The sequence below is a fragment of the Oryx dammah genome, unplaced genomic scaffold (genome assembly GCF_014754425.2).
Source record: "Oryx dammah isolate SB20612 unplaced genomic scaffold, SCBI_Odam_1.1 HiC_scaffold_13, whole genome shotgun sequence".
Lineage (NCBI taxonomy): Eukaryota > Metazoa > Chordata > Mammalia > Artiodactyla > Bovidae > Oryx > Oryx dammah.
The window spans coordinates 49,563,086-49,587,246 of record NW_024070197.1 but is presented as its reverse complement, the minus strand read 5'-3'; the positions used below and the strand labels follow the sequence as shown (position 1 = coordinate 49,587,246).

General features: G+C 43.0%; 1 protein-coding gene across 4 annotated transcripts in view; it reads right to left on the bottom strand.

The window, feature by feature from the left end:
• The window catches only part of MYLK3 (myosin light chain kinase 3), a 59,710-nt gene that overhangs the window by 8,723 nt on the left and 26,826 nt on the right, over positions 1-24,161 (bottom strand). For all 4 annotated transcript variants that reach the window (XR_005723373.1, XM_040253608.1, XM_040253609.1 and 1 more), the window contains exons 4-9: positions 21,675-22,120; positions 20,114-20,219; positions 19,446-19,539; positions 18,796-18,905; positions 17,720-17,861; positions 7,837-7,907 (exon numbers count right to left, since the gene is read on the bottom strand). Coding sequence is in view for 3 of the 4 variants with exons in the window: in XM_040253608.1 (XP_040109542.1) it covers positions 7,837-7,907; positions 17,720-17,861; positions 18,796-18,905; positions 19,446-19,539; positions 20,114-20,219; positions 21,675-22,120 (969 nt within the window). In the remaining variant the exon portion in view is untranslated. The remainder of the gene's footprint in view (positions 1-7,836; positions 7,908-17,719; positions 17,862-18,795; positions 18,906-19,445; positions 19,540-20,113; positions 20,220-21,674; positions 22,121-24,161) is intronic.

Genomic DNA, 24,161 nt, shown 5'->3' with positions numbered 1-24,161 from the left:
AGTATTCAACACAGAAAAAAAATAGAAAAGAAAAAACCATCAAGCCATGAAAAGACATGTAAGCGTGCTAGGTCGCTTTAGTCGTGTCTGACTCTTTGCGACCCTATGGAATGTAGCCCAACAGGCTCCTCTGTCCATGGAATTCTCCAGGCAAGAATACTGGAGTGGATTGCCATGCCCTTCTCCAGGGGATCTTCCCAACCCAGAGACTGAACCCACGTCTCCTGCATTGGCATGTGAGTTCTTTATCACTAAAGCCACCTGGGAAGCCCTGAAAAGACATGGAAGAACCTTAAAAGCATATTGCCAAATGAAAGAAGCCAGTCTGAAAAGGTTACATACTGTATGATTCCAAATATATGACATTCTGGTAAGGGCAAAACTATGGAGACAATAAAAAGATCACGATTGCCAGGGTTAGGGAGGAGGAACAATAAAGAGGTGAAGCACAGAGGATTTTAAGGGCAGTGAAGATACTCTGTTGATGAGTATATGCCATCATACATTATTTGTCCAAACCCATTTGTTGTTGTTGTTGTTCAGTTGCTAAGTTGTGTCAGTCTCTTTGTGACCCCATGGACTGCAGCACCCCAGGCTTCTCTGTCCTTCACTATCTCCCAGAGTTTGTTCAGACTCATGTCAATTATGTTGATGATGCCACCCAAGCATCTCATCCTCTGTTGCCCCCTTCTCCTCCTGCCCTCAATCTTCCCCAGCATCAGGGTCTTTTCTAATGAGTCAGCTTTTGCCATCACATGGCCAAAGTACTGTAGCTTCAGCTTCAGCATCTGTCCTTGCGATGAATATTCAGGGTTGATTTCCTTTAGAATTGACTGGTTTGATCTCCTTGCTGTTCAAGGGACTCAAGAGTCTTCTCCACCACCACAATTTGAAAGCATCAATTCTTTGGCACTCAGACTTCTTTATGGTCCAACTCTCACATCCATACATGACTGCTGGAAAAACCATAGCCTTGACTATATGGACGTTTATTGGCAGAGTGATGTCTCTGTTTTTAAATACACTGTTTAGGTTTGTCATAGCTTTCCTTCCAAGGAGCAAGTGTCTGTTAATTTAATGGCTGCAGTCACCATCTGCAATGATTTTGGAGCCACCCAAAATAAAATCTGTCACTGTTTCCACTTTTTCCCTGTCTATTTGCCATGAAGTGATGAGACCAGATGCCTTGATCTTAGTTTTTTGATGAGTTTTAAGCCAGATTTTTTCACTCTCCGAGTCTTTCACCCTCATCAAGAAGCTCTTTAGTTCCTTTTCACTTTCGGCCATTAGAGTGGTATCATCTGCCTATCTGAGGTTGTTGATATTTCTCCTGGCAATCTTGATTCCAGCTTGTGATTCATCCATGCTGTCATTTCACATGATGTACTCTTCATGGTGGTGGTGGTTTAGTTGCTAAGTTGTGTCTGACTCTTGCGACCCCATGGACTGTAGCCCGCCAGGCACCGCCCCCCACCACCACCCCATCCATGGGATTCTCCAGGCAAGAATACTGGAGTGGGTTGCCATTTCCTTCTCCAATACTCTTCGTGAGTACATCACTAATCCAAACCCACAGAATGTACAATGTCAAGAGTGCACCCTAATTTAAACTATGGACTTTGGGTGATTATGATGTGTCAAAATAGGCTTATCATTGTTGATGATGTGGGAGGCTTTGCATATGTGGGAAAGGGGATAAATGGAAAATCCCTGTTCTTTCCCCCAGTTTTGATATGTACCTAAAACTCCTCTAAAAATTAAATATTTATTTTAAAAAATCAATGAATACTTTCTATTTGCAGAAAACATGCTAAAAGTTTTATTTATATAAACTTTCATCCCCATAACAGCACCATGAAGTAAGTCTACTGTCCCCATTTTACAGATGGGGAAATTGAGAGAGAAGAATAAAATAAATATTCTGCTGATGTGGCCCAACAGGGATATGAGTTTTCAAAATACAGTCTCCCCTCTTTCAAATTTGCCAAGAGCCAGGCAAATGCAAACCTTGAGCCAACACAGCCCACACCCAACCAGTGAAAGTGCAACAAAGATCACCTTGGTGGCTGAGTTGTGGCAGGAAGCCAGGGAGGGGAAGAAAGTGAAAGCCTTCCTCCAGCAGCCTGTTCCTCCCCTGCACTGGCACCTGCCTGGAGCCTCAGAGCCAAGCAGCCAAACTGAGAGGAACAGCCTTCCTCTTGAGGACAGAAGGTCCAGGCTCTCAGCCCCTGGACACCACTTTCCTAGGATACATTCTTATTTCTGCTGCTTCATCTGCCCCACATCCACATCTTGTATCATGTGACTTTGTAGTTCCTTCCACCAGAGATGGCATATTTTACCCCATCCCATTGACGCTGAGCTTGGCCATGGGAGTTGCTTTGGCTAGTGGTATGTGGGTGGAAGTGATAGTGGGCCAATTCCAAGCTAGGCTGTAGGAATGTGCCCTCCTGCTCCTCAGCCATCACCGTGGGAAGAGAATGAGAGACACCTGGAAAAGACCTGTCCTCACCGACCTGCATCCAAGCCCAGTTCAACTCAGCCTAGATCAGAAACTCCCTACCACTGGTGTGTGGGTAAAAGTTTAACAACCAGTCATCTGATTTTTTAAAAAAATCCTGATTTTTAGCATCTGCCAATGGTATGAATATTGATTTCACCATGCCTGATTTTAAAGTACTATCAGGATGTCACTGAATAAAGAGTTGAGAAGAGATAGGCCATAGCACACTATTTTATAGTCTTTCCACAATAAGAATAATAGGCATAAATAACCTCATAAGCATAAATAATAGTGAAATGTAGTAAAATAATTAGGAATTATTAAGTTTTTAACATGTAATATCTTGGACTTCCCTGGTGGTACAGTAGATAAGAATCTGCCTACCCATGCAGGGGACAGAAGTTTGATCCCTGGTCTGGGAAGATCCTACATGCCACATAGCAACTAAGCCCTTATGCCACAACTACTCAGGCCATGCTCTCGGCCCCACAAGCTGCAACTGCTGAGCCCACGTGCTGCAATTCCTGAAGCTTCTGCACCCTAGAGCTTGTGCTCTGCAGCAAAAGAAGCCAACACAATGAGAAGCCCGAGCACCACAGCTAGACAGTAGCCCCCACTCTCTGCAACTAGACGAAGGCCACATTCAGCCACGAAGACCCAGAACAACCAAAGATGAAAATAAATAACGTAAAATTGTGATATCTTTGTTTCAATGTAATTTCTTTAATTGTACATTTATACAATTTAATTTTTAATAATGGTCATGTTTAACAACTGGTTTACAAGATTCCTTATCATGAGCTAGTGTAAGTTGGGTCCATCATACTAATTCCCCAGCTGACTCAAAAACGTGCAGAGGGAAATAAACAATTGTTTTAAGTCACTGTGACTTGTTATACAGCAAGGAGTGTATATGGATGTGACTCGTTATACAATAGTACTGTGGCAAGAGTTAACCAATCCATCCACCCCAAAGTTGGGTCAAAGTATCTAAGATTCTCTTTCCAAATTCCCAGAGAAGGCCCTCTGTAATCATAAGGTCACATATGCAGTCACAGTCCATAGGTTTGGGACAAGCACCTCCTTGCCTTGACAAAGGATCTGATTAAATGTGCATAGATCCCAATCTGAGCCCTAGACTGGGAGTCAGGAGGCACAACTCTGCACCCAAAATTCTGGAGACCAAGCTTAAACAAGCTATTTCCCATTTGTCTCCATCCTTGACCCTTTGATATGTCCTTACTTAGACTCACTGATGACTCTTAGCACCCAGCTTGCTGTAAAACTGGTCCCTCTTGCTGGATGTCAGAGCCTCTGAATATTTGTATGGCCCCTCCCTACTAAGGGCCATACCTCCACTCACAATCTCAGAGCCTTCTCATAGCTCCACCCAGAAATACAACTGTACTTTCTACAGTTCTTGTTAGGGAGAAACTTTGTCATTTCCTCCCTCTTTACAAAAATTTAAACTATTCTGGAGCATAAGTCATACTCTCTCAACACACATAGGCCTCCCCAGAGGTCCCTCCTCTTAAAATCACACTGCCCAGTAAGCAGGCCAATTTGCCAAACAATCCTTGGCTGAGTGACCAGTTTGCCAGACTGCTGAGGATGTTTTTGATGTTTTCCTTTCATCTTACAGCCAGAACCCATGAACCTGTGGGCCCAGCTCCACTGAGGGCCATTTGCTGAGCACCATGTTTTCTGACACCTACACCTCTCCAGTGCTCCGCAAGTGCCCTTGGCATCCACTGACCTACCTGCAGCTCCTGCCCTCCCCAGGTCAGCCTGCTCGCACACAGAGCACATCCTATTCTCAGCCCTCGAGTCACACTAGCCCTCTTGCCTCGCCTCCACGCAGAGTTGTGCTAGAGCCAGTTGTCACAGGTGCATGAAGGCCAGCTATGCACATCTCCTCTCAGCTCTGTACTCAGTGATGTCATATTGGTAGCTTGAAATCAGCCAAAGTTAGCAAAGGTTACAGATCAATCCTATCTCCTCTCCCGCTCCAGCTGCAGCAGGTTGTTAAACGTTTACCAGCACTATTGCCTGCAGGTAACAAAACTTCGTCCATTCCTCTCTTCTGGCTGCTCCGAAAACCCTTCTCAGACTCCAGGGACCTCAGGTGGTTACTTCTTGCTCTGAATTCACAGTGTGTCACTGCAAATCCTCATTTGGCAATTGGTCATCTGACATTTGGGAGGGTTCTGCATATACACTAGCGTGTGCAGTCTCAGTGAAGAACATACTGCCCTGCAGTGAGGGAACAGTGGTTCTTATGGAAAAGTGAAACTGAAATTGTTAGTCGCTCAGTTGTGTCTGACTCTTTGCGACCCCATGGACTATAGCCTGTCAAGGTCCCTTGTCATTTCTCCAGGCAAGAGTGGGTTGCCATGCCCTTCTCCAGGGAATCGTCCTGACCCAAGGATTGAACCAGAGTCTCCAGCATTGCAAGCAGACTATGCCATCTGAGCCACCAGGGAACACCGGTTCTGGTGGGGGTGGGGCAAAAAAAGTCTTAGCTATTACAATGGCCTGTGGCTCTCCAAAGGGCCACAGTACATAAACAGATACACAGTACACCTGTGGCATCATGAAGATGGAACCTGGGGATTAAGAAGGAAATGGTTAAACAGGCTCTTTGTGGAGCAGGCAGAGACATGAAAACTAGGTTGAGAAGCATGCCCCGCTGCATAAGATATGCAACTGTACAGCATGCATCCCAATGTTATACAACATTACTCAGAAAAATATTAAGCGATTCTTTTTTTTACATTATGGGTTAAGTGTGATTTTTAAGCTTTTGGGTCGGGGGGCTTGGTATTGTTAATGAAATACAATACACAGTGTAATGAGGATCCTGAAGGTATAGTGGAATGATAAGAACTTCCCTCTGCTGTTACTCTGCAACCCCACACTTGGCCTCCCATCCATCGTGTGGAGCACTGAAAATGCACCTTTCACACCTACGAAGAGATAACATCGACCACTTCAACCAGTGGAGCAGTGGCCTAGGAAGTCCACCACTGGAGGCAGGCGCTGGACACCAGAGGCTGAACTCAGGCAAGCAGCTCTGCCTCCATGGAGATGAGAGTCCCTTCTCTGCTTGGGGAGAGAGTGGAAGATGCTGCAAGGCTCATAAAGAGACAAAACTTCTTTGTGGAAAATGATCACTAGAGAAAATTTCAAGATTTGACTGTTCAGCTGTGGTGCGAAGACCTATCTAGAAAGTATGTGATTCTCAGAGGCATGTCATTTCCTGGTGGAAACAGAATTCTGGAGGAAGCATGGCGGATGAGCAGGCATTTATTTCCATCTTTATAGACTGTGGAAAGTGTTAACTGTTAGTCGCTCAGTCATGTCTGACTCTTTGCAACCCCAATGGACTGTAGCCCATCATGCTCCTCTGTTCATGGGATTCTCCTGGCAAGAATCCTGGAGTGGATTGCCATTCTTTTCTCCAAGGGATCTTCCTGACCCAGGGATTGAACGCAGGTTTCCTGCATTGCAGGCAGATATTTTTTGTGTGTGTGGCGGGGGACGGGGGGTTTGAACTTTTCTCTTCTACTTATTTTTAAATTGAAGGATAATTGCTTTACAAAATTTTGTTGTGCAGGCAGATTTTTTACCATCTGAGCCACCAGGGAAGCACTATAGACTGTGGATGTCCTCCCCAATGCCAAGGGTCTGCTACAGCCACCCCACTGGGTGTGCATGCCATGGACAAGAGCCCTGCAGAGGCATGGTGTTTATCACCCATGACACAGGACAGGATCCAACAGTAAAGCTATCTGTACTTCACTAGGCTTGCATTCTAAGGGGCTTAAAGTTTTTTTGTTTTTTGTTTTTTTTTAGTTATATATGATGTTCACTGTATGCACTAAAACTTGAGAACCTAACCACCCTCATAGGATGGTTCTGCACTGTTGATGTAGTATCTCATTTAAACTTCATAACTGCCCATATCAATAGTCACTGCATTATATCACCATTTTACCAAGAGTGAGCCCAGTCCTGAGTGCCCAGAACCTCTTATCCATGGCACCATCCTGCACAGTCACACACTTTCCTGTCTAACCTCGCCATTTTCTGGAAGGCAGAGTTGCTATTGAATGTATCACACACCCTGGCCCCAGGAGACCTGGGGAGTGAATAGAAACGAGCTGCCCAGCAGCCCCATTCAGCGACTTTTAACTACCACTCCCCTCTGCTCACACAAGTGGTTTGAAATATAGTTAATTCTTTTCTTAAATTTTATTTTTAGTTGGAGGATAATTACTTTAAGTGTTGTGTTGGTTTCTGCCATATAACAATGTACATCAGCCATAAGTATACACATATGTCCCCTGCCTCTTGAATCTCCCTCCCACCACACCATCCCAGCCCTCTGGGTTGTCCCAGAGCACTGGGTTGAGCTCCCTGTGTTCTTTAGCAACTTCCTACTAGCTATCTATTCTGTATGTGGTGATATATGTGTTTCGCGCTGTTCTCAAATCGTCCCACCTTCTCCTTTCCCTGTTGTGCCCACAGGTCTCTTCCTCATGTCTGTGTCTCTATTACTGCCCTGCATCACTACCATTTTTCTATATTCCATATATTTGTGTTAATATACAATATTCATTTTTCTCTTTCTGACCTATTTCACTTTGTAGAACAGGCTCTCACACTGGTCAGAATGGCCATTTTCAAAAAACAATACATGCTGGAGAGGATGTGAAGGAAAGGGAACCCTCTTGCACTGCTGATGGGAATGTAAATTGATATAGCCACAGTGGAGAACACTATGGAAACTCCTTTAAAAAAAACTGGGAATAAAACCACCATATGACCCAGCAATCCCACTACTGGGCATATACCCTGAGAAAACCACAATTCAAAAAGATTCATGTACCCCAGTGTTCATTGCAGCACCATTTACACTAGCCAGGACAGGAAGTGACCTAGATGTCCATCGACAGATGAATGGATAAGGAAGTTGTGGTACATATACACAATGGAATATTTTGTTGTTTAGTTGCTAAGTAATGGAACATTACTCAGTCAAAAAAGTAACAAATTTGAGTCAGTTCTAGAGAGGTGGATGAACCTAGAACTCTACAGCCTTTTAAGGAGAAATGGAGCCTGCAGCATAAAGCTGCCCCCTGTGGTAGGAAGGAGGGTAGTAACAAGGCCTGTCTACATAGTTTTGTGAAGGCCACCAACCTTATAAGAGAGCCTTCTCATATTAGTCCCCAAAATTCAAAAACTGGCTGAGTTGTGGGTAACCATATCCAAGAGAGCAATCAAGAGTCCCCAAGCAGTTCTGTTGAAGTACCAAAATACAACTCCCTTACCTTCTGGCCAGCCCAAAGTCAATGATCTTAATTTGGTGTCCTGTCTGATTGACACACAGTATGTTCTCAGGCTGGGAAAGAAAAAGAAGTTTGCTTAGCTTAATCAACAACTAGGAAGGTCTGAGCTCCCCCACTTATTTGTCAATAGGCCTCAGTTTCCAAGCCTCCAAGGGAAAGCCCTACAGGGATGGATAGATAGTGAAAATAAATGATGTGGGCTAGTGTGAGACAATAAAGAGTGCTATGAACTATGAGAACCTGGAGGACTCCTGCCATGTATAAAAGGGCAGCCCTGCTCAGCTCCAGCCACTGGCCACCACACAGAAATGCAGGTCCAGTTGCTAGAGTTCCTCAGTCCTCAAGGGATCCCAGAAATTCAAGTTTAAGTAAAAACTCCATGCTTTTAAATGTGGACAACTGAATCCAATTTAAACACACATTTATCATGTGTGAGAGTCAAACGCAACATATCTGGGATGTAGATTTGGCCCATGAGCTGCTTGTTTGAGACCACTAGCCTGGAGTGGTGGTTCCAAACTGGCTGCATATTAGCATCATCAGGGGAGCCCTCGAAAGTCTTAACACCCAGGCCCCAGTCCTGACCAATTAAATCAGAATCTCAAGTGTGGGACCAAATCTGCAGTAGTCTGGTCAAGGAGATCAGAGCTGCCAAATGTCATCCTGTCATTTTGCGGTGACAGCTGTGACCCATGGAATGGAGGTAATGGACTTGACATGCTTCTCTTAAGTCTTTCATATCAGCATGGAGGCCCTGAGGAAGACTGGAATAATTCTTGCTGCTTGTGGCAGACAAATTTGAAGGTGGGGAGGGGTTGAGGGCAGATGGAAGGCTTATAGAACAAAGGACCTGGAGACCTGAGGTCAGGGCCTGCAGTCCAGGGTCCATTACCAGGGTCCATTACCAGGGTCTGTAGCCCTAGATGAGTACTTTCCCATTCTAGAAATTTCAGTGTCTCCATCTGTAAAATGAGAATAATAACCTTTTCCTGCCTTCCTCCCGGGAAGGTGTAAAGATCAAATGATATAATAATGCATTAAAGACTTTACAGCTTGTGAAGCAAATATATCAGGTACGATTTCTCTCAGTAGAAGATTTTATTGCTACTTATGTTACAATGGGGTTGTGAAACTCCTCAGATAGGTTCAGAAAAATGATGATTAAAAATCTCCAGGCCTTCTTTATAAGATTTAGAATAACACTGCCCAATAGAAATATAGTGTGAGCTACATATATAATTCAAAAAATTCTAATAGCCACATTAAAAAAGTAAAAAGAAATAGGTGAACTTAATTTTCCTAAAAGCATTATTGGAATATAAGTAATAAAGATGTGATCATAAATTTACCATTTTAAAGTATACAATTCAGTGGTTTTTCAGTAGATAGTTTACCACTCTAGTTTTAGAACATTTTTATCACCTCAGGAAAAAAATCATACTCATCAGCAGTCATTCTCCATCCTCTTTACTTACAACTCCTGACAACCAATAACGTATTTTCTACCTCTGTAGGTTTGCCTGTTCTGGGAATTTCATATAACTGGAATCATTGGATTTCTTTCACTCAGCATAGTATCTTCAGGGTTCATCCATATATCAATACTTGATTCCTTTTCATGGCTGAATAATAATCATTATAAGGACAATATACCTACCACATTTTGTTTACCTGTTCATCAGATAGTAAACATTGGTGCTGTTTCTACTTTTTGGCTATTTATGCATAATGCTGCTAAGGACATTTGTGTACAAGTTTTTGTGTTGACTTGTGTTTTCAATTCTTGAGACTATACCTAGAAGTGAAATTGCTGGTCATATGATAACTCCATGTTTAACATTATAGAAACTACCAAATTGTTTTCTAAAGTGGATACATAACTTTACAATCCCACCAGCAATGTCTGAGAGTTCCAGTTTCTCTAAATCCTAGCCAATACCTGTCTGCCATTTTTATTTTTTATTTTAGTTAATCCAGTGGGTCTGAAATAGTATCTCTTTGTAGTTTTGATTTACATTTCTCTCTTGACTGATGATGTTAAAAATCTTTTCATATGCTTATTGGCCATTTTAAAATCCTCATTAGACAAATGTCTATTCAAATTTATCTTTCTCATTGAGTTGTAAGTGTTCTTTATATACCCTAGGTACAAGTCCTTTATCAGATAAATGATTTGAAAATATTTTCTCCCATTCTGTGGGCTGTCATTTCATTTTCATGATGGTGTCCTTTGAAGCATAAAGATTTTTAAATTTTGATGAAATCTAAATTTATCAACTTTTCTATCTTGTGTTTTTGAGTCAGATATAATTTACTCCTACACTATCTTCTAACAATTTTATAGTTTTAGCTCTGACATTTAGGTCTATGATCATTTGAGTTAACTTTTATTTATAGAATGAGGTGGGGCTCCAGCTTTTATGTGGTTATCAAGCATGGTGTACCAGCATCATTTGTTGCAAAGACTACTCTTTCCCCACTGAACTGTCATGGCACTGTTCTCAAAAATCCATTGACCACAAATAAAAGGGTTTAACTCTAGACTCTCAATTGTATCCCATTGATATATCTGCCCATCCTTACATCATAACAGATTTTTTATTTATGTAGCTTAGTAGTAGATTTTGAAGTCGGGAAATGTGAGTCCTCCAACTTTATCTTCTTCTTCTGTTTTTCTTTTTTTTGGTTCCTCTTTTTCAATATTGTTTTTGCTCTCCTGGGTCCCAAGAATTTCCATCTGAATTTTAGGATTAGATTATTAATTTCTGCAAAGAAGTTAGCTGTGAGTCCGACAAGACTGCATTGAACATATAGATCATTTTGGAGAGTACTGTCATCTTAATAACATTAAGTTTTCGGACCTATTAACATGGGATGTCTTTCCATTTACTTATGTCATTGTTAATTTATTTCAACAATGTTTCATAGTTTTCAGAATATAAAGTTTATACATCTTTGGTTAAATTCATTTCTAAGTCCTTTATTCTTTCTGATGTTACTGTAAATGAAATAGTTTTCTTAACTTTATTTATAGAATATTGATTGCTAATGTATGGAAATACAATTGATTTTCACATCTTAGATCCTGCAACATTGCTGAACTCATTATTAATTCTAATAGTTTTTCTCTACCCTCCTTAGGATTTGCTATATACAAAATCAGGTCATCTGTGAATAGAATTTTACTTTTTCCTCTCCAATCTGGATACCTTTTATTTATTTTCTTGCCTAATTGCCCTGGTTAGAACCACAAGTACAATGTTTAACAGAAATGGCAAGAATATACATCCTTGTCTAGTTCCTGATCTTAAAAAGAAAGCATTCAACCTTTTACCATTAAATTTATTATTACCTGGGGGTTTTTCATAGGTGGGCTTTATCAAGCTAAGAAAGTTCTATATCTAATTTGCTTAGTGTTTGCCTCATGAAAAGGTGTTCAATTTTGTCAAGTGCTTTTTCTGCAGCTACTAAAATGATCAGGTGATATCATCCTTTATTCTTTTAATATGACATATTACATTGATTGATTTTCTTATGTTAAACCACCTTTGCTTTATTGGAACAAATCCCAGTTTGTGATGTGTATAATCCTTTTTATATGTTGCTATACTCAGTTTAGTAATATTTTATTGAGAATATTTACATTTATATTCATAAGGGATAGTGTACTGTAGTTTCATCACAGGAAGTGAAGTCTGCCTGGTTTTGGGATGAGGATAAGTTTGGTCTTCTAAAATGAGTGAGAAAATGTTTCTTTCTCTTCTAATTTTAGAACGTTTTGTGAAGGATTGGTGTTAACTCTTTAGACATTTGATAGCCATATGGGCCTAGGATTTTTTATGGGTAGTTTTTATACTAGTTTTACTTGTTATAAGTAAAACTTATATTGTTTTACTTGTTATAAGTCTATTCAGATTTTCAGTTCCTTTTTGAGCCAGTTTTCCGATGTTTGTGCCTTTTAAGGAATCTCCATTTTATCTAGATTATCTAATCTACTGGCATATAAGTTTTCATAATATTCTCTTATAATCTTTTTTTTAATTTTGGTAAGGCTGGTAGTGATGTCCCCTCTTTCATTCCATTCATGTTAGTAATTGAGTCTTCTCTCTTTCTCTCTAGTTCAAGATAGCCAAGGATTTGTCAACTTATTCATCTTTTCAAAGAACCAACTTCTTTTCACTGATTTTCTCTACTGTTTCTCTGTTTTCTGTTTCAATTACTTCTCTAATCTTTGTTATTTCCCTCTTTCTACTTGTTTTGAGTTTAACTTGCTTTTCTAGTTTCTTAAGGTTAAATATTAGATTATTAGATCTTCTTTTTAACATATAAGAGTTTGCAGCTACAAATTTCATTTCTAGTTTAGATGTACCCCATAAGTTTTAGCATGTTGTGTTCTCATTTTCATTCATCTCAAAGTATTTTCTAAAACTCAATTTCAATAATAATTTTATTTAGTGAAATATATCAAAATATTATCATTTTAATAGGTTACCAAAATAAAAATATTTATGAGATATTTTCAATTATTTTTATTATATTGCCTTTGAAGTCCAGTGTATATTTTACATTTATAGCGCATCTCCATTCAGACACTAAAGTTTCATCAGAAGTACTTTAGATGTATTTAGATCTCATGAATTGGCAGATTCTTTACCACTGAGCCACCTGGGAAACCCTTTATTTGTATTTAGATTGCATGAAATTGATAGTTTTTGAAAAGCAAATTAACATGTTGAAGTTGTTCTAAATATACTTTATGGGTTTTAATAATTTAATCATATCAGTTTTTTATTTAATTAAAAACTAATAAAATTTAAACTTCAGTTCCTCAGTCACACTAGTTATGTTTCAAGTGAAATATTAAAATATTTCATATTTTAATTCAAACAACATTCCTAAGACATAGATATTGTTAATCTCCACTTTTCAATTGATGAGCTTATGCAAGACCAATCAACAAGGTCAAGGAACTTATGTAAGATCTCCTGGTCAGGAAGAGGCTGAACTAACGCAAGCTCTGCTCCTGGCTGGAAACAGACCTTGGCAATGATTGTCTCCTGCTGCGGTGTCACAGGTATTGTCCCAAAAGCTGTTTGTTGATCCTGAATCACAGAACAGAATCCTAGCTTCTCTTAACTGCTCATGCCACAGAAAGCTGGTGCAGAGGCTCTGGAACTAGCTCCGGTGAGCAGGGAAGTTTGAGGCTGATTTCTCACCATCTCTACCATTTTTCATAGTACTACAATGTTACCGTCTGATGTCAATCAAGAAAGATGGTCAGAAGGAGCAGTGTGCATACATGTAGGTCTAACCAACCCACTTCCCATCTTCTGTAGAGAGCCACTAAGATTCCTGACAGAGGTTGTAGAGAAAAATTCTCCTGTTTCTCAGTGGAGTGAAAAACCACAGAAATGGCCACCATGCAAATCAAAACTACAATGAGATATCACTTTATTCCTGTTAAAATGAATGTCATCCAAAAAACAAGAGATAACAAGTGTCAGTGAGGATGCAGAGAAAAGGCAACCTTTGTGTACTGTTGCTGGGAACGTAAATTGGTGCAGCCACTGTGCAAAACAGTGTGGTGTTTCCTCAAAAAATTAAAAATAGGACTACCGTGCAATCTAGCAATTCCACTTCTGGGTGTATATCCAAAGGAAATTAACACTATCTTGAAGAGATACTTGCACCCCACATTCACTGCAGCATTATTTACAATAGTCAAGTGTCCATCAACAGATGAATAATTTTTTAATGTGTCAGAATATTATTCAGCCATAAAAAGAAAGAAATTCTGCCATTTGCAACAACATGGAATTTGACAACATTATGCAGAGTGAAATAAATCAGACATAGAAAAACACTTACTGTATGATCTCAGTTATAAGTAGAATCTATAAAAAAAAATCACCCAGAACTCATATGAACAAATGAGTGGTTTGTTTAGGGAACAAATTAGTGGTTGCTAGAGGTGGGGATGGGGAGGGTTTGGGGAAACTGGTGAAGGTGGTCAAAAGGTACAAACTTCCAGCTATAAAATAAAAGTCCTGAGGATATAATGTACAGCATGCTGACTATAGTTAATAACGCAGTATTATATATATGAAAGTTGTTAAGTGAGGAGATCTTGAAAGTTCTTATCACAAGAAAAGAAATTGTATGTGAGGTGATATAATTAACTAAACTTACTGTGGAATCATTTTGCAGTGTATACATATATCAACAATTATGTTTATACTTTAAACAAAAATAACGTTACCTGTCAATTATATCTTGATAAAACTGGAAACAAACTTTACAGATAAGGTGACTCAGATGGTAAAGAATCCGAATGCAGGAGACCCGGGTTTGATCCCTGGGTTGGGGAGATGCCCTGGAGAAGGGAATGGCTACCCACTCCAGCATTCTTGCCTGGAGAGAGTGTTCTTGTCCATGGACAGAGTAGCCAGGTAGGTTACAGTCCATGGGATCGCAAAGAGTCAGACATGACTGAGCAACTAACACTTTCATTTTTCACTTTTCAGACTCACCAAAAAAGAGAGAGAGAGAGGAATTTATTGCCAACAAACTGGACAACCTAGAAGGAATGAATTAATTCGTAGAATCGTAACAGCTACATAAGACCAAATCATGAAGAAAGAGGAGATCTGAACAGACTAATTACTAGCAATCAAAAATATCCCAAAAAAGAAGTCAAGAACCAAATGGCTTCACTGGTGAATTTTACCAATCATTAAAAAATTGATATCAATCCTTCTCAAACTCTACCAAAAAATAGAAGAGGAGGGAATACTTCCAAACTCATTTTATAAGTCCAGCATTACCCTGATACCAAAACCAGACAAGGATATTACAAGAAAAGAAAATTACAGGCCAATATACCTGGTAAGAATAGATGTATAAATCCTCAACAAAATATTAGCAAATCAAGTTCAACAATACATAAAAAGATTATACACCACATTCAAATGATATTTATTCTAGGGATACAAAGATGGTTTAATGTATGCAAACCAATCAGTGTGATACAACACACTAACAAAATGAAAAATAAAAATCATACTATCATCTCAATAGACAGAGTAAAAACACCTAATAAAATTCAATATTCATTTCATGATAAAAACCGTCAACAAACTAGGTACAGAGGGAATATACCTTAACATAATAAAGATCATATATGACAAGTCCATAAATAATATTCTCAATGGTAAAAAGCTGGAAGCTTTTCCTCTAAGATCAGGAACAAGACAAGGATGCTCACTCTCACTACCTTTATTCAACACAATATTGGAAGTCATAGACAGAGTAATTAGGTGAAAAAAAGAAATAAAAAGCATCCAACTCAGAAAGAAGTAAAACTGTCACTATTTGCAGATGACACGATATTAAGTCTTCACCAAAATACTGTTAGAACTTAAAAACAAATTCAGTATATTTTCAGAATACAAAAGCAATATACAAAAAATCAGTTGCATATCTATACAATAAAAAGAAAGTATTAGGAAAGAGAAATTAAGAAAACAGTCTTACAGTTGATCAAAAAAATACTTAGGAATAAATTTAACAAGTTAGTGAAAGATCTATATACTAAAAGCTGTAAGACATTGATGAAAGAAATTAAAGAAGACAAATAAATGGAAAGATATCCTGCACTCTTCGTTGGAAGGATTAATATTAAAATGTCCTTACCATTAAATGTCCTTACTACCCAAAGCAATCTACAAATTTAAGGCAGTCTCTATCAAAATTCCAGTGGCAATTTTCACAGAAATACAGTAGAATCTAAAATCTGTATGGAACTACAAAAGACTCTAAATAGCCAAAGCAATCTTGGGGAAGAAAAACAAAATTGGAGGCACTACAAATTGCACTCATCTCACATGCTAGTAAACTAATGCTCAAAATTCTGCAAGCCAGGCTTCAGCAATATGTGAACCGTGAACTTCCAGATGTTCAAGCTGGTTTTAGAAAAGGTAGAGGAACCAGAGATCAAATTGCCAACATCCACTGGATCTGGAAAAAGCAAGAGAGTTCCAGAAAAACATCTATTTCTGCTTTATTGACTATGCCAAAGCCTTTGACTGTGTGGATCACAATAAACTGTGGGAAATTCTGAAAGAGATGGGAATACCAGACCACCTGACCTGCCTCTTGAGAAACCTATATGCAGGTCAGGAAGCAACAGTTAGAACTGGACATGGAACAACAGACAGGTTCCAAATAGGAAAAGGAGTACGTCAAGGCTGTATATTGTCACCCTGCTTATTTAACTTATATGCAGAGTACAGCATGAGAAATGCTGGACAGGAAGAAGCACAAGCTGGAATCAAGATTGCCGGGAGAAATATCAATAACCTCAGATATGTAGATGACACCACCCTTATGGTAGAAAGTGAAGAGGAACTAAAAAGCCTCTTGATGAAAGTGAAAGAGGAGAGTGAAAACGTTGGCTTAAAGCTCAACATTCAGAAAACAAAGATCATGGCATCTGGTCCCATCACTTCATGGGAAATAGATGGGGAAACAGTGCAAACAGTGTCAGACTTTATTTTGGGGGGCTCCAAAATCACTGCAGATAGTGATTGCAGCCATGAAATTAAAAGACGCTTACTCCTTGGAAGAAACGTTATGACCAACCTAGATAGCATATTCAAAAGCAGAGACATTACTTTGTCCACAAAGTTTCGTCTGGTCAAGGCTATGGTTTTTCCTGTGGTCATGTATGGATGTGAGAGTTGGACTGTGAAGAGGGCTGAGCGCCAAAGAATTGATGCTTTTGAATTGTGGTGTTGGAGAAAAGACTCTTTGAGAGTCCCTTGGACTGCAAGGAGATCCAACAAGTCCATTCTGAAGGAGATCAGCCCTGGGTGTTCTTTGGAAGGAATGATGCTAAAGCTGAAACTCCAGTACTTTGGCCACCTCATGCCAAGAGTTGACTCATTGGAAAGGACTCTGAAGCTGGAAGGGATTGGGGGCAGGAGGAGAAGGGGACGACGGAGGATGAGATGGCTGGATGGCATCACTGACTCGATGGACGTGAGTCTGAGTGAACTCCTGTAGTTGGTGATGGACAGGGAGGCCTGGAGTGCTGCGGTTCATGGGGTCGCAAGGAGTCGGACATGACTGAGCGACTGAACTGAACTGAACTGAACACTTCCTGATTTCAAACTGTTACAAAGCTATACTAATCAAAATAGTGTGATATCAGCATAAAAACAAACAAACAGATCAATGAAACAGAACAGACAACTGAGAAATAGACTATGTATCAAAAAGAAAGAAAAGAATGGCCACCACATGCTTACTTTTCATCAAGTAGACAAAAGAAGCTGCAATGCACTCATTCAATGGACTATATGATGGCCCTTAAAAAGAATCAGATAAGATATCCACGCTATACTTAAAAAGGCAAGTTTAAAAATGGAATATACAGTAAGCTCCCCTTTGTGAGTGTTTTCATGCCAACGTGCTAATACAGAAGACCTCTCAGCACAGAGGCTGGGTGAGAAGAACTTTCACTGTGCATTTTATATATTTCTATATTATCTATATTTGTTACTACATGCATGTGTTTCTATTTTAATTTTTTAAAAACTAATTTTTGAGTTTTTTAATAGGAAAAAAAAAAGTTGTTTCGTTTGATCTTTAAAGAGCACTTAATGAGGTAGCTATTTTCCACATCTCACAGATGGAGAAACTGAGGCTGTGAGACTTGGCCTGCCCTAGACTCCAGAACTAGGCCATGGCAGAGCCAGGAAAGGAAGCCAGGCCTGTGTGACGACAGAGCTCTCAAAGATGAGAGAGCCTCAGAGGCTCAAGAACATGGGCACCCACCCGCCACATGCCCAGGGCAGAGCCTGACCTTGAGGTCCAAGTGCAGGACGTAATGCTGATGGAGGTAATGGACACCCTCGCAGATCTGCTTGGTGAACAAGACCACATCCAGTTCAGTCAGGTGGTACTTCTCTTCTGTGATCCGGTCAAAGAGCTCACCCCCATCCACACTGCCAGGGCAAAAGGAGAGGCAGACACTGACTGAGCAAGCTCTCAGAGGACTGGTCTACTCATCACCAGGTGAGACAAGGGCACCACTCCCACCTGGGGTTTTATGGGGGGCAGGCGGGCGAACCTTTGCTCTGGTCTATTCCCAGCTCAGAGGGTGGGTGATAAAAACGAAGCAATAGGCCAAATGGGAGACTGGGCTTGTCTGCAGTACTGATCACCCAGGCTCACTCTGGATACTCACTGTCAATACTCCAGACCAAGGTTATAAACTCATTGGCCTATAGGGTCCAATTAGTACCTACATGGCAAGAATCTAAGTGGGCAAATCAGACCAGATGTGAGATAAAAGTTTTCTTGGAATACATAGCCTTTAGTCTAACGTTTGTTTCTCCATTTTTTATAGAGATAAGACATGACAAATGTTTCACTCTCCTCAGTTGCACCAGAAGGAAAACAGCAACAGAAGCACACTAATAAATGTCCCCTGAGCCCTTGGCCTCAGCACTGTGGGTAGTTGAAAGTGGTGGGACTGTAGCAAATGGGAAATTGGTTGCCCTGTCTACAAAGGTCAGTTATTACAAGCTCCATCATACCACTTCCAACTGAGAATGCAGAGCCAGCATTATTAGATCTTCTATATTTGCAAGAAAAATCAGGCACCTAGGTTTTAATGTGAAATTTCCCAATTTCCAACTGTAAGCACTAAATCAAAATTACTAAAAATTGTGTAGGCCAAAATAATATCTGCAGGTCAAACCAGGCTCACTGGTCACTGGTTTCTGACAAATGGCCTTACCCTCTGTGTTTTATGTTGGGGGTCAGGTAGAGGAAGTGATGACATTCCCTGGGTGTCACAGAGAGGGGAAAGGGAGAGTTTTGCTGCAACCTTGGCTTCTAGCCCCACCCTGAGCCCTGGCTCTGCCTCCCACTCACTACTCCATGACGAGGGTAAAGCTGTTCTTGCTCTCAAAGGCATCGTAGAGCTGGATCAGGTTCACATGGCTGAGCTGGTTCATGATGTTAATCTCATTCTTGACATCCTCCTTGTGAAGCCAACAGGGAGAGAAGTTTCCAAGAAATGGGTTAGGAAAAGCAGGTGAAACAGGAAGGTGAAGGTGAAGTTGCTCAGTCGTGTCCGATTTTTTGCGACCCCATGGACTGTAGCCTACCAGGCTTCTCCGTCCATGGGATTCTCCAGGCAAGAATACTGGAGTGGGTTACCATTTCCTTCTCCAGGGGATCTTCCCGAACCAGGGATCAAACTTGGGCCTCCCGCATTGGAGGTAGACGCTTTAACCTCTGAGCCACCAGGGAAGCAACAGAAGAGACCCACCCATTTCCCAGATAGGAACTCTGAGACCCCAGAAAGAACCCTGGAGATCTGGGAGGACCCTGTTCTCCAGGGTGCAAGGTGACTGCTGACTAGAGCGTGGGAGCCAAGGAAAAAACGCAGGAAAGGTGGCCAGGTTTTCTGCTCAGCTTGGAGGGGCCTGAGGCAGTGCAGGACCCAGGGGGCCTAGAAGGAGGAGAAGGAGTTCTGAGCTCGGCCCGGGGCACCCGCTGGCCTGGGGCAGACACCTCACCCGGTCCTTGGCACTCTTCACTTTGATGATCTTGGCCGCCAGCGAGAGGCCTGTGGCCTTCTCCGTGCATCTGTGAACCTGGCCAAACCGGCCCCTGCAGAGAGAGACACGATGACACAGCAGGCTCAGAGCCCCAGAGGCATAGCCTGCATGTGAGTGGAGGCCAGCCCTATCTGGGATCCTGGACTGTCTGATCCTACCTCAACTCCACATACGCTACAGGGATTACCCTGCCCACCAGAGGTATCATAGTCACCGCCCCACACTGCTACCTGAACCTGGAGAAGCGCTTCTTCACCCCAGGTATGAGCCATCCTGCACCCTCGGAGTGCCCCACAGCCACACCACCCCGGCCGTCCTGCACCCTAGAGGTCATTCCTCTTAACCCACCCCATGTCGGCTCTCATTTCACCTGCAGGACATGGGCCCCAGGCCCGCACTGTGGCCCACCCGTACCCTCCTCTTCATCTCACTCACACCACATGGGTCCTCCTGCTCTCTGCAGCTGTCTCCTCACCCACTATTTATGAGCTCTCGGCTCACACTCTCGTCTTTCGGGACATCGTGCTCTTGGCTGTGGCTCCCTCAATCAGTCCCTGAGAACCAGCAGCAGCGCCCAGTTGTCCAGCTGCCCTCCCCACCCCCATCAAGGCAGAAGGCCCGCTTACCCTCCCAGGACTTCATGCTGGCACACTGTGTAGCCCGCTGAGGTCGAGGTCTCCCTGACACTCACCACCCGGTGCTCGAAAGGGGCCGGCGGGGCTGGACTGTCGTCTGTTCAGGAGACAGCAGCCCGTGAGTCTTCTTCATGCAGCCCCTACCTCTCAGCTCCCCCCCACCCCCCACCACCACCCCGACCCCCAGACCTGGCCCCTCTTGGTTCAAAAAGGCTTCTGCCGGTTTGCTGGGGGTATATCAAGGAAGCATTCAGAGTGTTCCCAGGACAGCTCCACGATTTCTGCAACCCTGGACCCAAAGCAGGGGAAAATACTGCTATTTTCTCTTAGTTTGTCTGACAAGCAACTTTCTGCTCCCCAAAGTAGAAGGTTGAATGTGCTTTGAGAGCATTTTTGTGTGTGTCTGCCAAGGTGAGCCTGAGCCCTAGGCTACAAGGGGGTAACTTTTGTAGGGTTTTTGGTTTTCTGGGCCCCTGGAAATGGTTGTGTGGCAGAGACTCTACTTTTAGAATTCCAGTCTGCAGTCTCCTTTACTGCAAAGTAACTGCCTTCTGTTCTCAAGGTTTACACACAAGGTTCAGGAGCCCAGTGGTCAGATCCTGGCTCTGTCAGCACAGACCCTGTGGCCTTACAGGTGCTTCTCAGCCTCTCCTGTGTCTGATGTGTCCTCACTCCACAGACCTGTGAGTGTAAACACTGCCACAAACGCTTGAGGCTTGGCTCACAGACAGTCCTCAGCTAACATTGGCTTGATCACCATCTCAAGTCTCAGAAAAGACTAAAGTCACAGGTTGCTCTCAGCTATGTTTCAGGAATTAAGGGAGGCCGTGTCCACATCTGAACCAGGTCATACAAGGGGAAAGGAAGCAACCAGAGCCATCAGAGCAACTTCAGAGCTTGGAAGAGACAAGAGGCACCAGGATGACCTGCACAACACTCAGCCCTTCCTCAGGGCCTCTAGAAATTCTGGGACGGGGAACTGGCAAAGGGTGGCCTTCCTGCAGCCACGTGGGATGAGGGCTCCCATGAGGGTGTGGCCCTAAGGGCTGAAAGACTCAAGGCCCTTTGGGTCACAGGAAGACAAGGACACCTACCACCACCACTGGGACAGAAAGCAGATCAGCAGCCTCTTCCTGATCCTGGAGGAGAGTCAGCACACTGGGTGCACATGGCTAATAGCAGGTTACATGCACCAGGTAATGCAGGAAGAAGCCTTCCCTGTCTCAGTCCAGAATGGTGCCAGTTCTATTGGGCAGGCAGGGGGCTTTGAGAAATCCACCCAGCTGAATTCCCCACGTTCCCTCCTCTCCCGTGGCTACAGCCAACCTGAGCTCAGCCTGCTGCATCTCTACGCCTTGGTCTCCAGCTCTGGGATGTGCTGGCAGGCTGTTCCAAGTCCTGGTATCCCAGACATTATCCCCACATTATCTCTACCTGGAAGCTTCAGGGAGGTTCCCCACCCCCACCTCCCCCCGCCCCCCCCAGCCCCCGCCCCGAGAGTAGGTCTTTCAAATTCACTCACCTTGGGGCACATAGCAACAGCCTCACTTACCTAGAACCAGGCTGCCCGCCTCAGCTCCTGGGGGTGTCCTGCTTCCTGCTTCGGCACTGCCCGCACCCCCTGCCGTGCAGTCCTTCCCAGGGTCAGGGTTCCCTGCTCCTGGGTTTGTGTCCTGCTGTGGGCCTGGGGCCCCGGAATCAATTCCCTTGTCCCTCCTGGCCCTGCTTGGCGCCATGGTCAGCTCAGACCCAGGTCCTTGCTTCTCTTTGGCCTTTGCTCCCCCGTCGCAGCTCCGCTTTCGCACACTGGCTCCTCTGAGGATAGGTTTTCCTGACTCAGTCCCAGGGGCCTGGGGGCAGCACCTGGGCCCAGGTGGGTCCTGCTCACCTGGAGGCACAGCTGCTGGAGTCTCTGCAGGGGGTGAGGTTCTGAGGCTGCCCCCTCGTGTCACAAGCAGCTCCCCAGGGGTATCTGTCTCCTGCACATGGATGGAGATCCTGGGACAGAGAGAAATGTGGCAAGAACCCAAATCAGAGCATACCTGGGTTCAACTGCCTGCTGCTGCCATTCACTAACTGTGGTCTCTTAGCCTCAGTTTTCTCATCTGTTAAAAGTGTCCTTTGAGTTGTTATAATAATAAGAGTTAGCTTGTGGTTGAAACTAGCAACCAGCCCCTACCCATCTCTGCCCAGACACAACACTGGGGAGAGCCTAGTTTCAGTGACACGCGGTGCCACCAGGATCCCACTGGGCCAGCATCTGCGGGAGACCTGAAGAACCTGTGGTGGATGGCGGGTGAGAGGAGTGGGAGGATGGGCGCCAGACATCTCTGCGGCCCCTTGGAAACATGATTCTGCCCCACAAGTGTTGTGGCCTGGAGGCAGGAGACCTGGGCTGTTCCCTCCCTTCTCTGGGCCTCAGTTTCCCTTCTCTTAAGTGAAGAGAAGGGTGAACCAAGTCAAACATCACACTAGAAGCCTCAGGTTAGACATATTTTAGTAAAATCAGGGAATGATTCATAAGACTCTGGACTTTCTGTTTCTCCTGAAGAAACAGTCCTGGCTGTGCTGGGCCTGCATGCTTACACGCCTGAGGAAATTCTCTACCTCCCTACAAGTCCCCAGTGCCACTGGGCCCATTTCATCCATACTTGTTCCCGTGGCTTGGGACCCCAGCTGGAGATCGGGAAATTCCTCTATATCCCAACATTCACAGGAAAGGACCCTGACCCTGGGAGCTTCCGACCCTGCTACTCTGCCACCTGGTTACTAGGCAGGGCTGGGTCTGGGCAAGTCTAGCCTCAACAACCGCTTCTGTCAAACAAGGATGATAACACCTCATGGATGTGCTGAGAGTTAACTAAGAAAAGAAAACACAGAGGTTCTAATAGTGAAGGCTAAAATGGTGCAGCCACTGTGGAAATCAGTATGGCAGTTCTTCAGAAATGTGAAAATATATTGCCAGATGATCCAGCGATCCCACTTCTAGAAATAAACCCCCCCAAATTAAAAGCAGAACCTCAAAGAGATATTTGTAGAGCCTTGTTCATGGCAGTATTATTCTTAACAGTCAAATGTGGAAGAAACCGAAGTGTCCTTTGACAGATGAAAGAATAAATAAAATGTTGCATACACACATAATGGAATAGTATTCATCCTTATGCTAAGTGAAATAAGCCAGTGACAGAAAGGCAGATTCTATATATTTGAATGAATGAGTTATATGAAGGACCCGTGCTGCTGTGCTCAGTCACTTAGTCGTGTCTGACTCTTTGCAGTCCCATGGACTGTAGCCTGCCAGGCTTCTCTGTCCATGGGACTTTCCAGGCAAGAATACTGGAGTGGGTTGCCATTCCATTCTTCAGGGTATTGTCCCATCCCAGAGATCGAACCCACATCTCCTGCATTGGCAGGCAGATTCTATACCACTGAGCTACCTAGGAAGCCCATAGGAAGGACCCAGACTAGTCAAATTCATAGGGACAGAAAGTAGAATGGTAGTTATGGTAACAGTTTCAGATTTACAAAATGAAAAAGCTCTGGAGATCTGTATCATAACAATATGAATATACTTAACACCATTGAACTATACACTTAAAAATGGTTACAGTGATGAACATTATATTACATGTTTTTTAACAAAAAAAAAATTTTTTTTAAATTAGGGCTTCCCCTAGCAGCTGGAGGCCTGGGTCTTTCCTTTGCCTGCTCCTGAATGCACCTGGTTCTGCAGACTGTTCACAGCTAAAACTTGGATAGGATGTAGCAAAATTCCCCTGACATCCCTCAGGAGCAGAGAGATGGGAATACCAGACCACCTGACCTGCCTCTTGAGAAATCTGTATGCAGGTCAGGAAGCAACAGTTAGAACTGGGCATGGACCAACAGACTGGTTCCAAATGGGAAAAGGAGTACGTCAAAGCTGTATACTGTCACCCTGCTTATTTAACTTATATGCAGAGTACATCATGAGAAACGCTGGGCTGGAAGAAACACAAGCTGGAATCAAGATTGCCGGGAGAAATATCAATAACCTCAG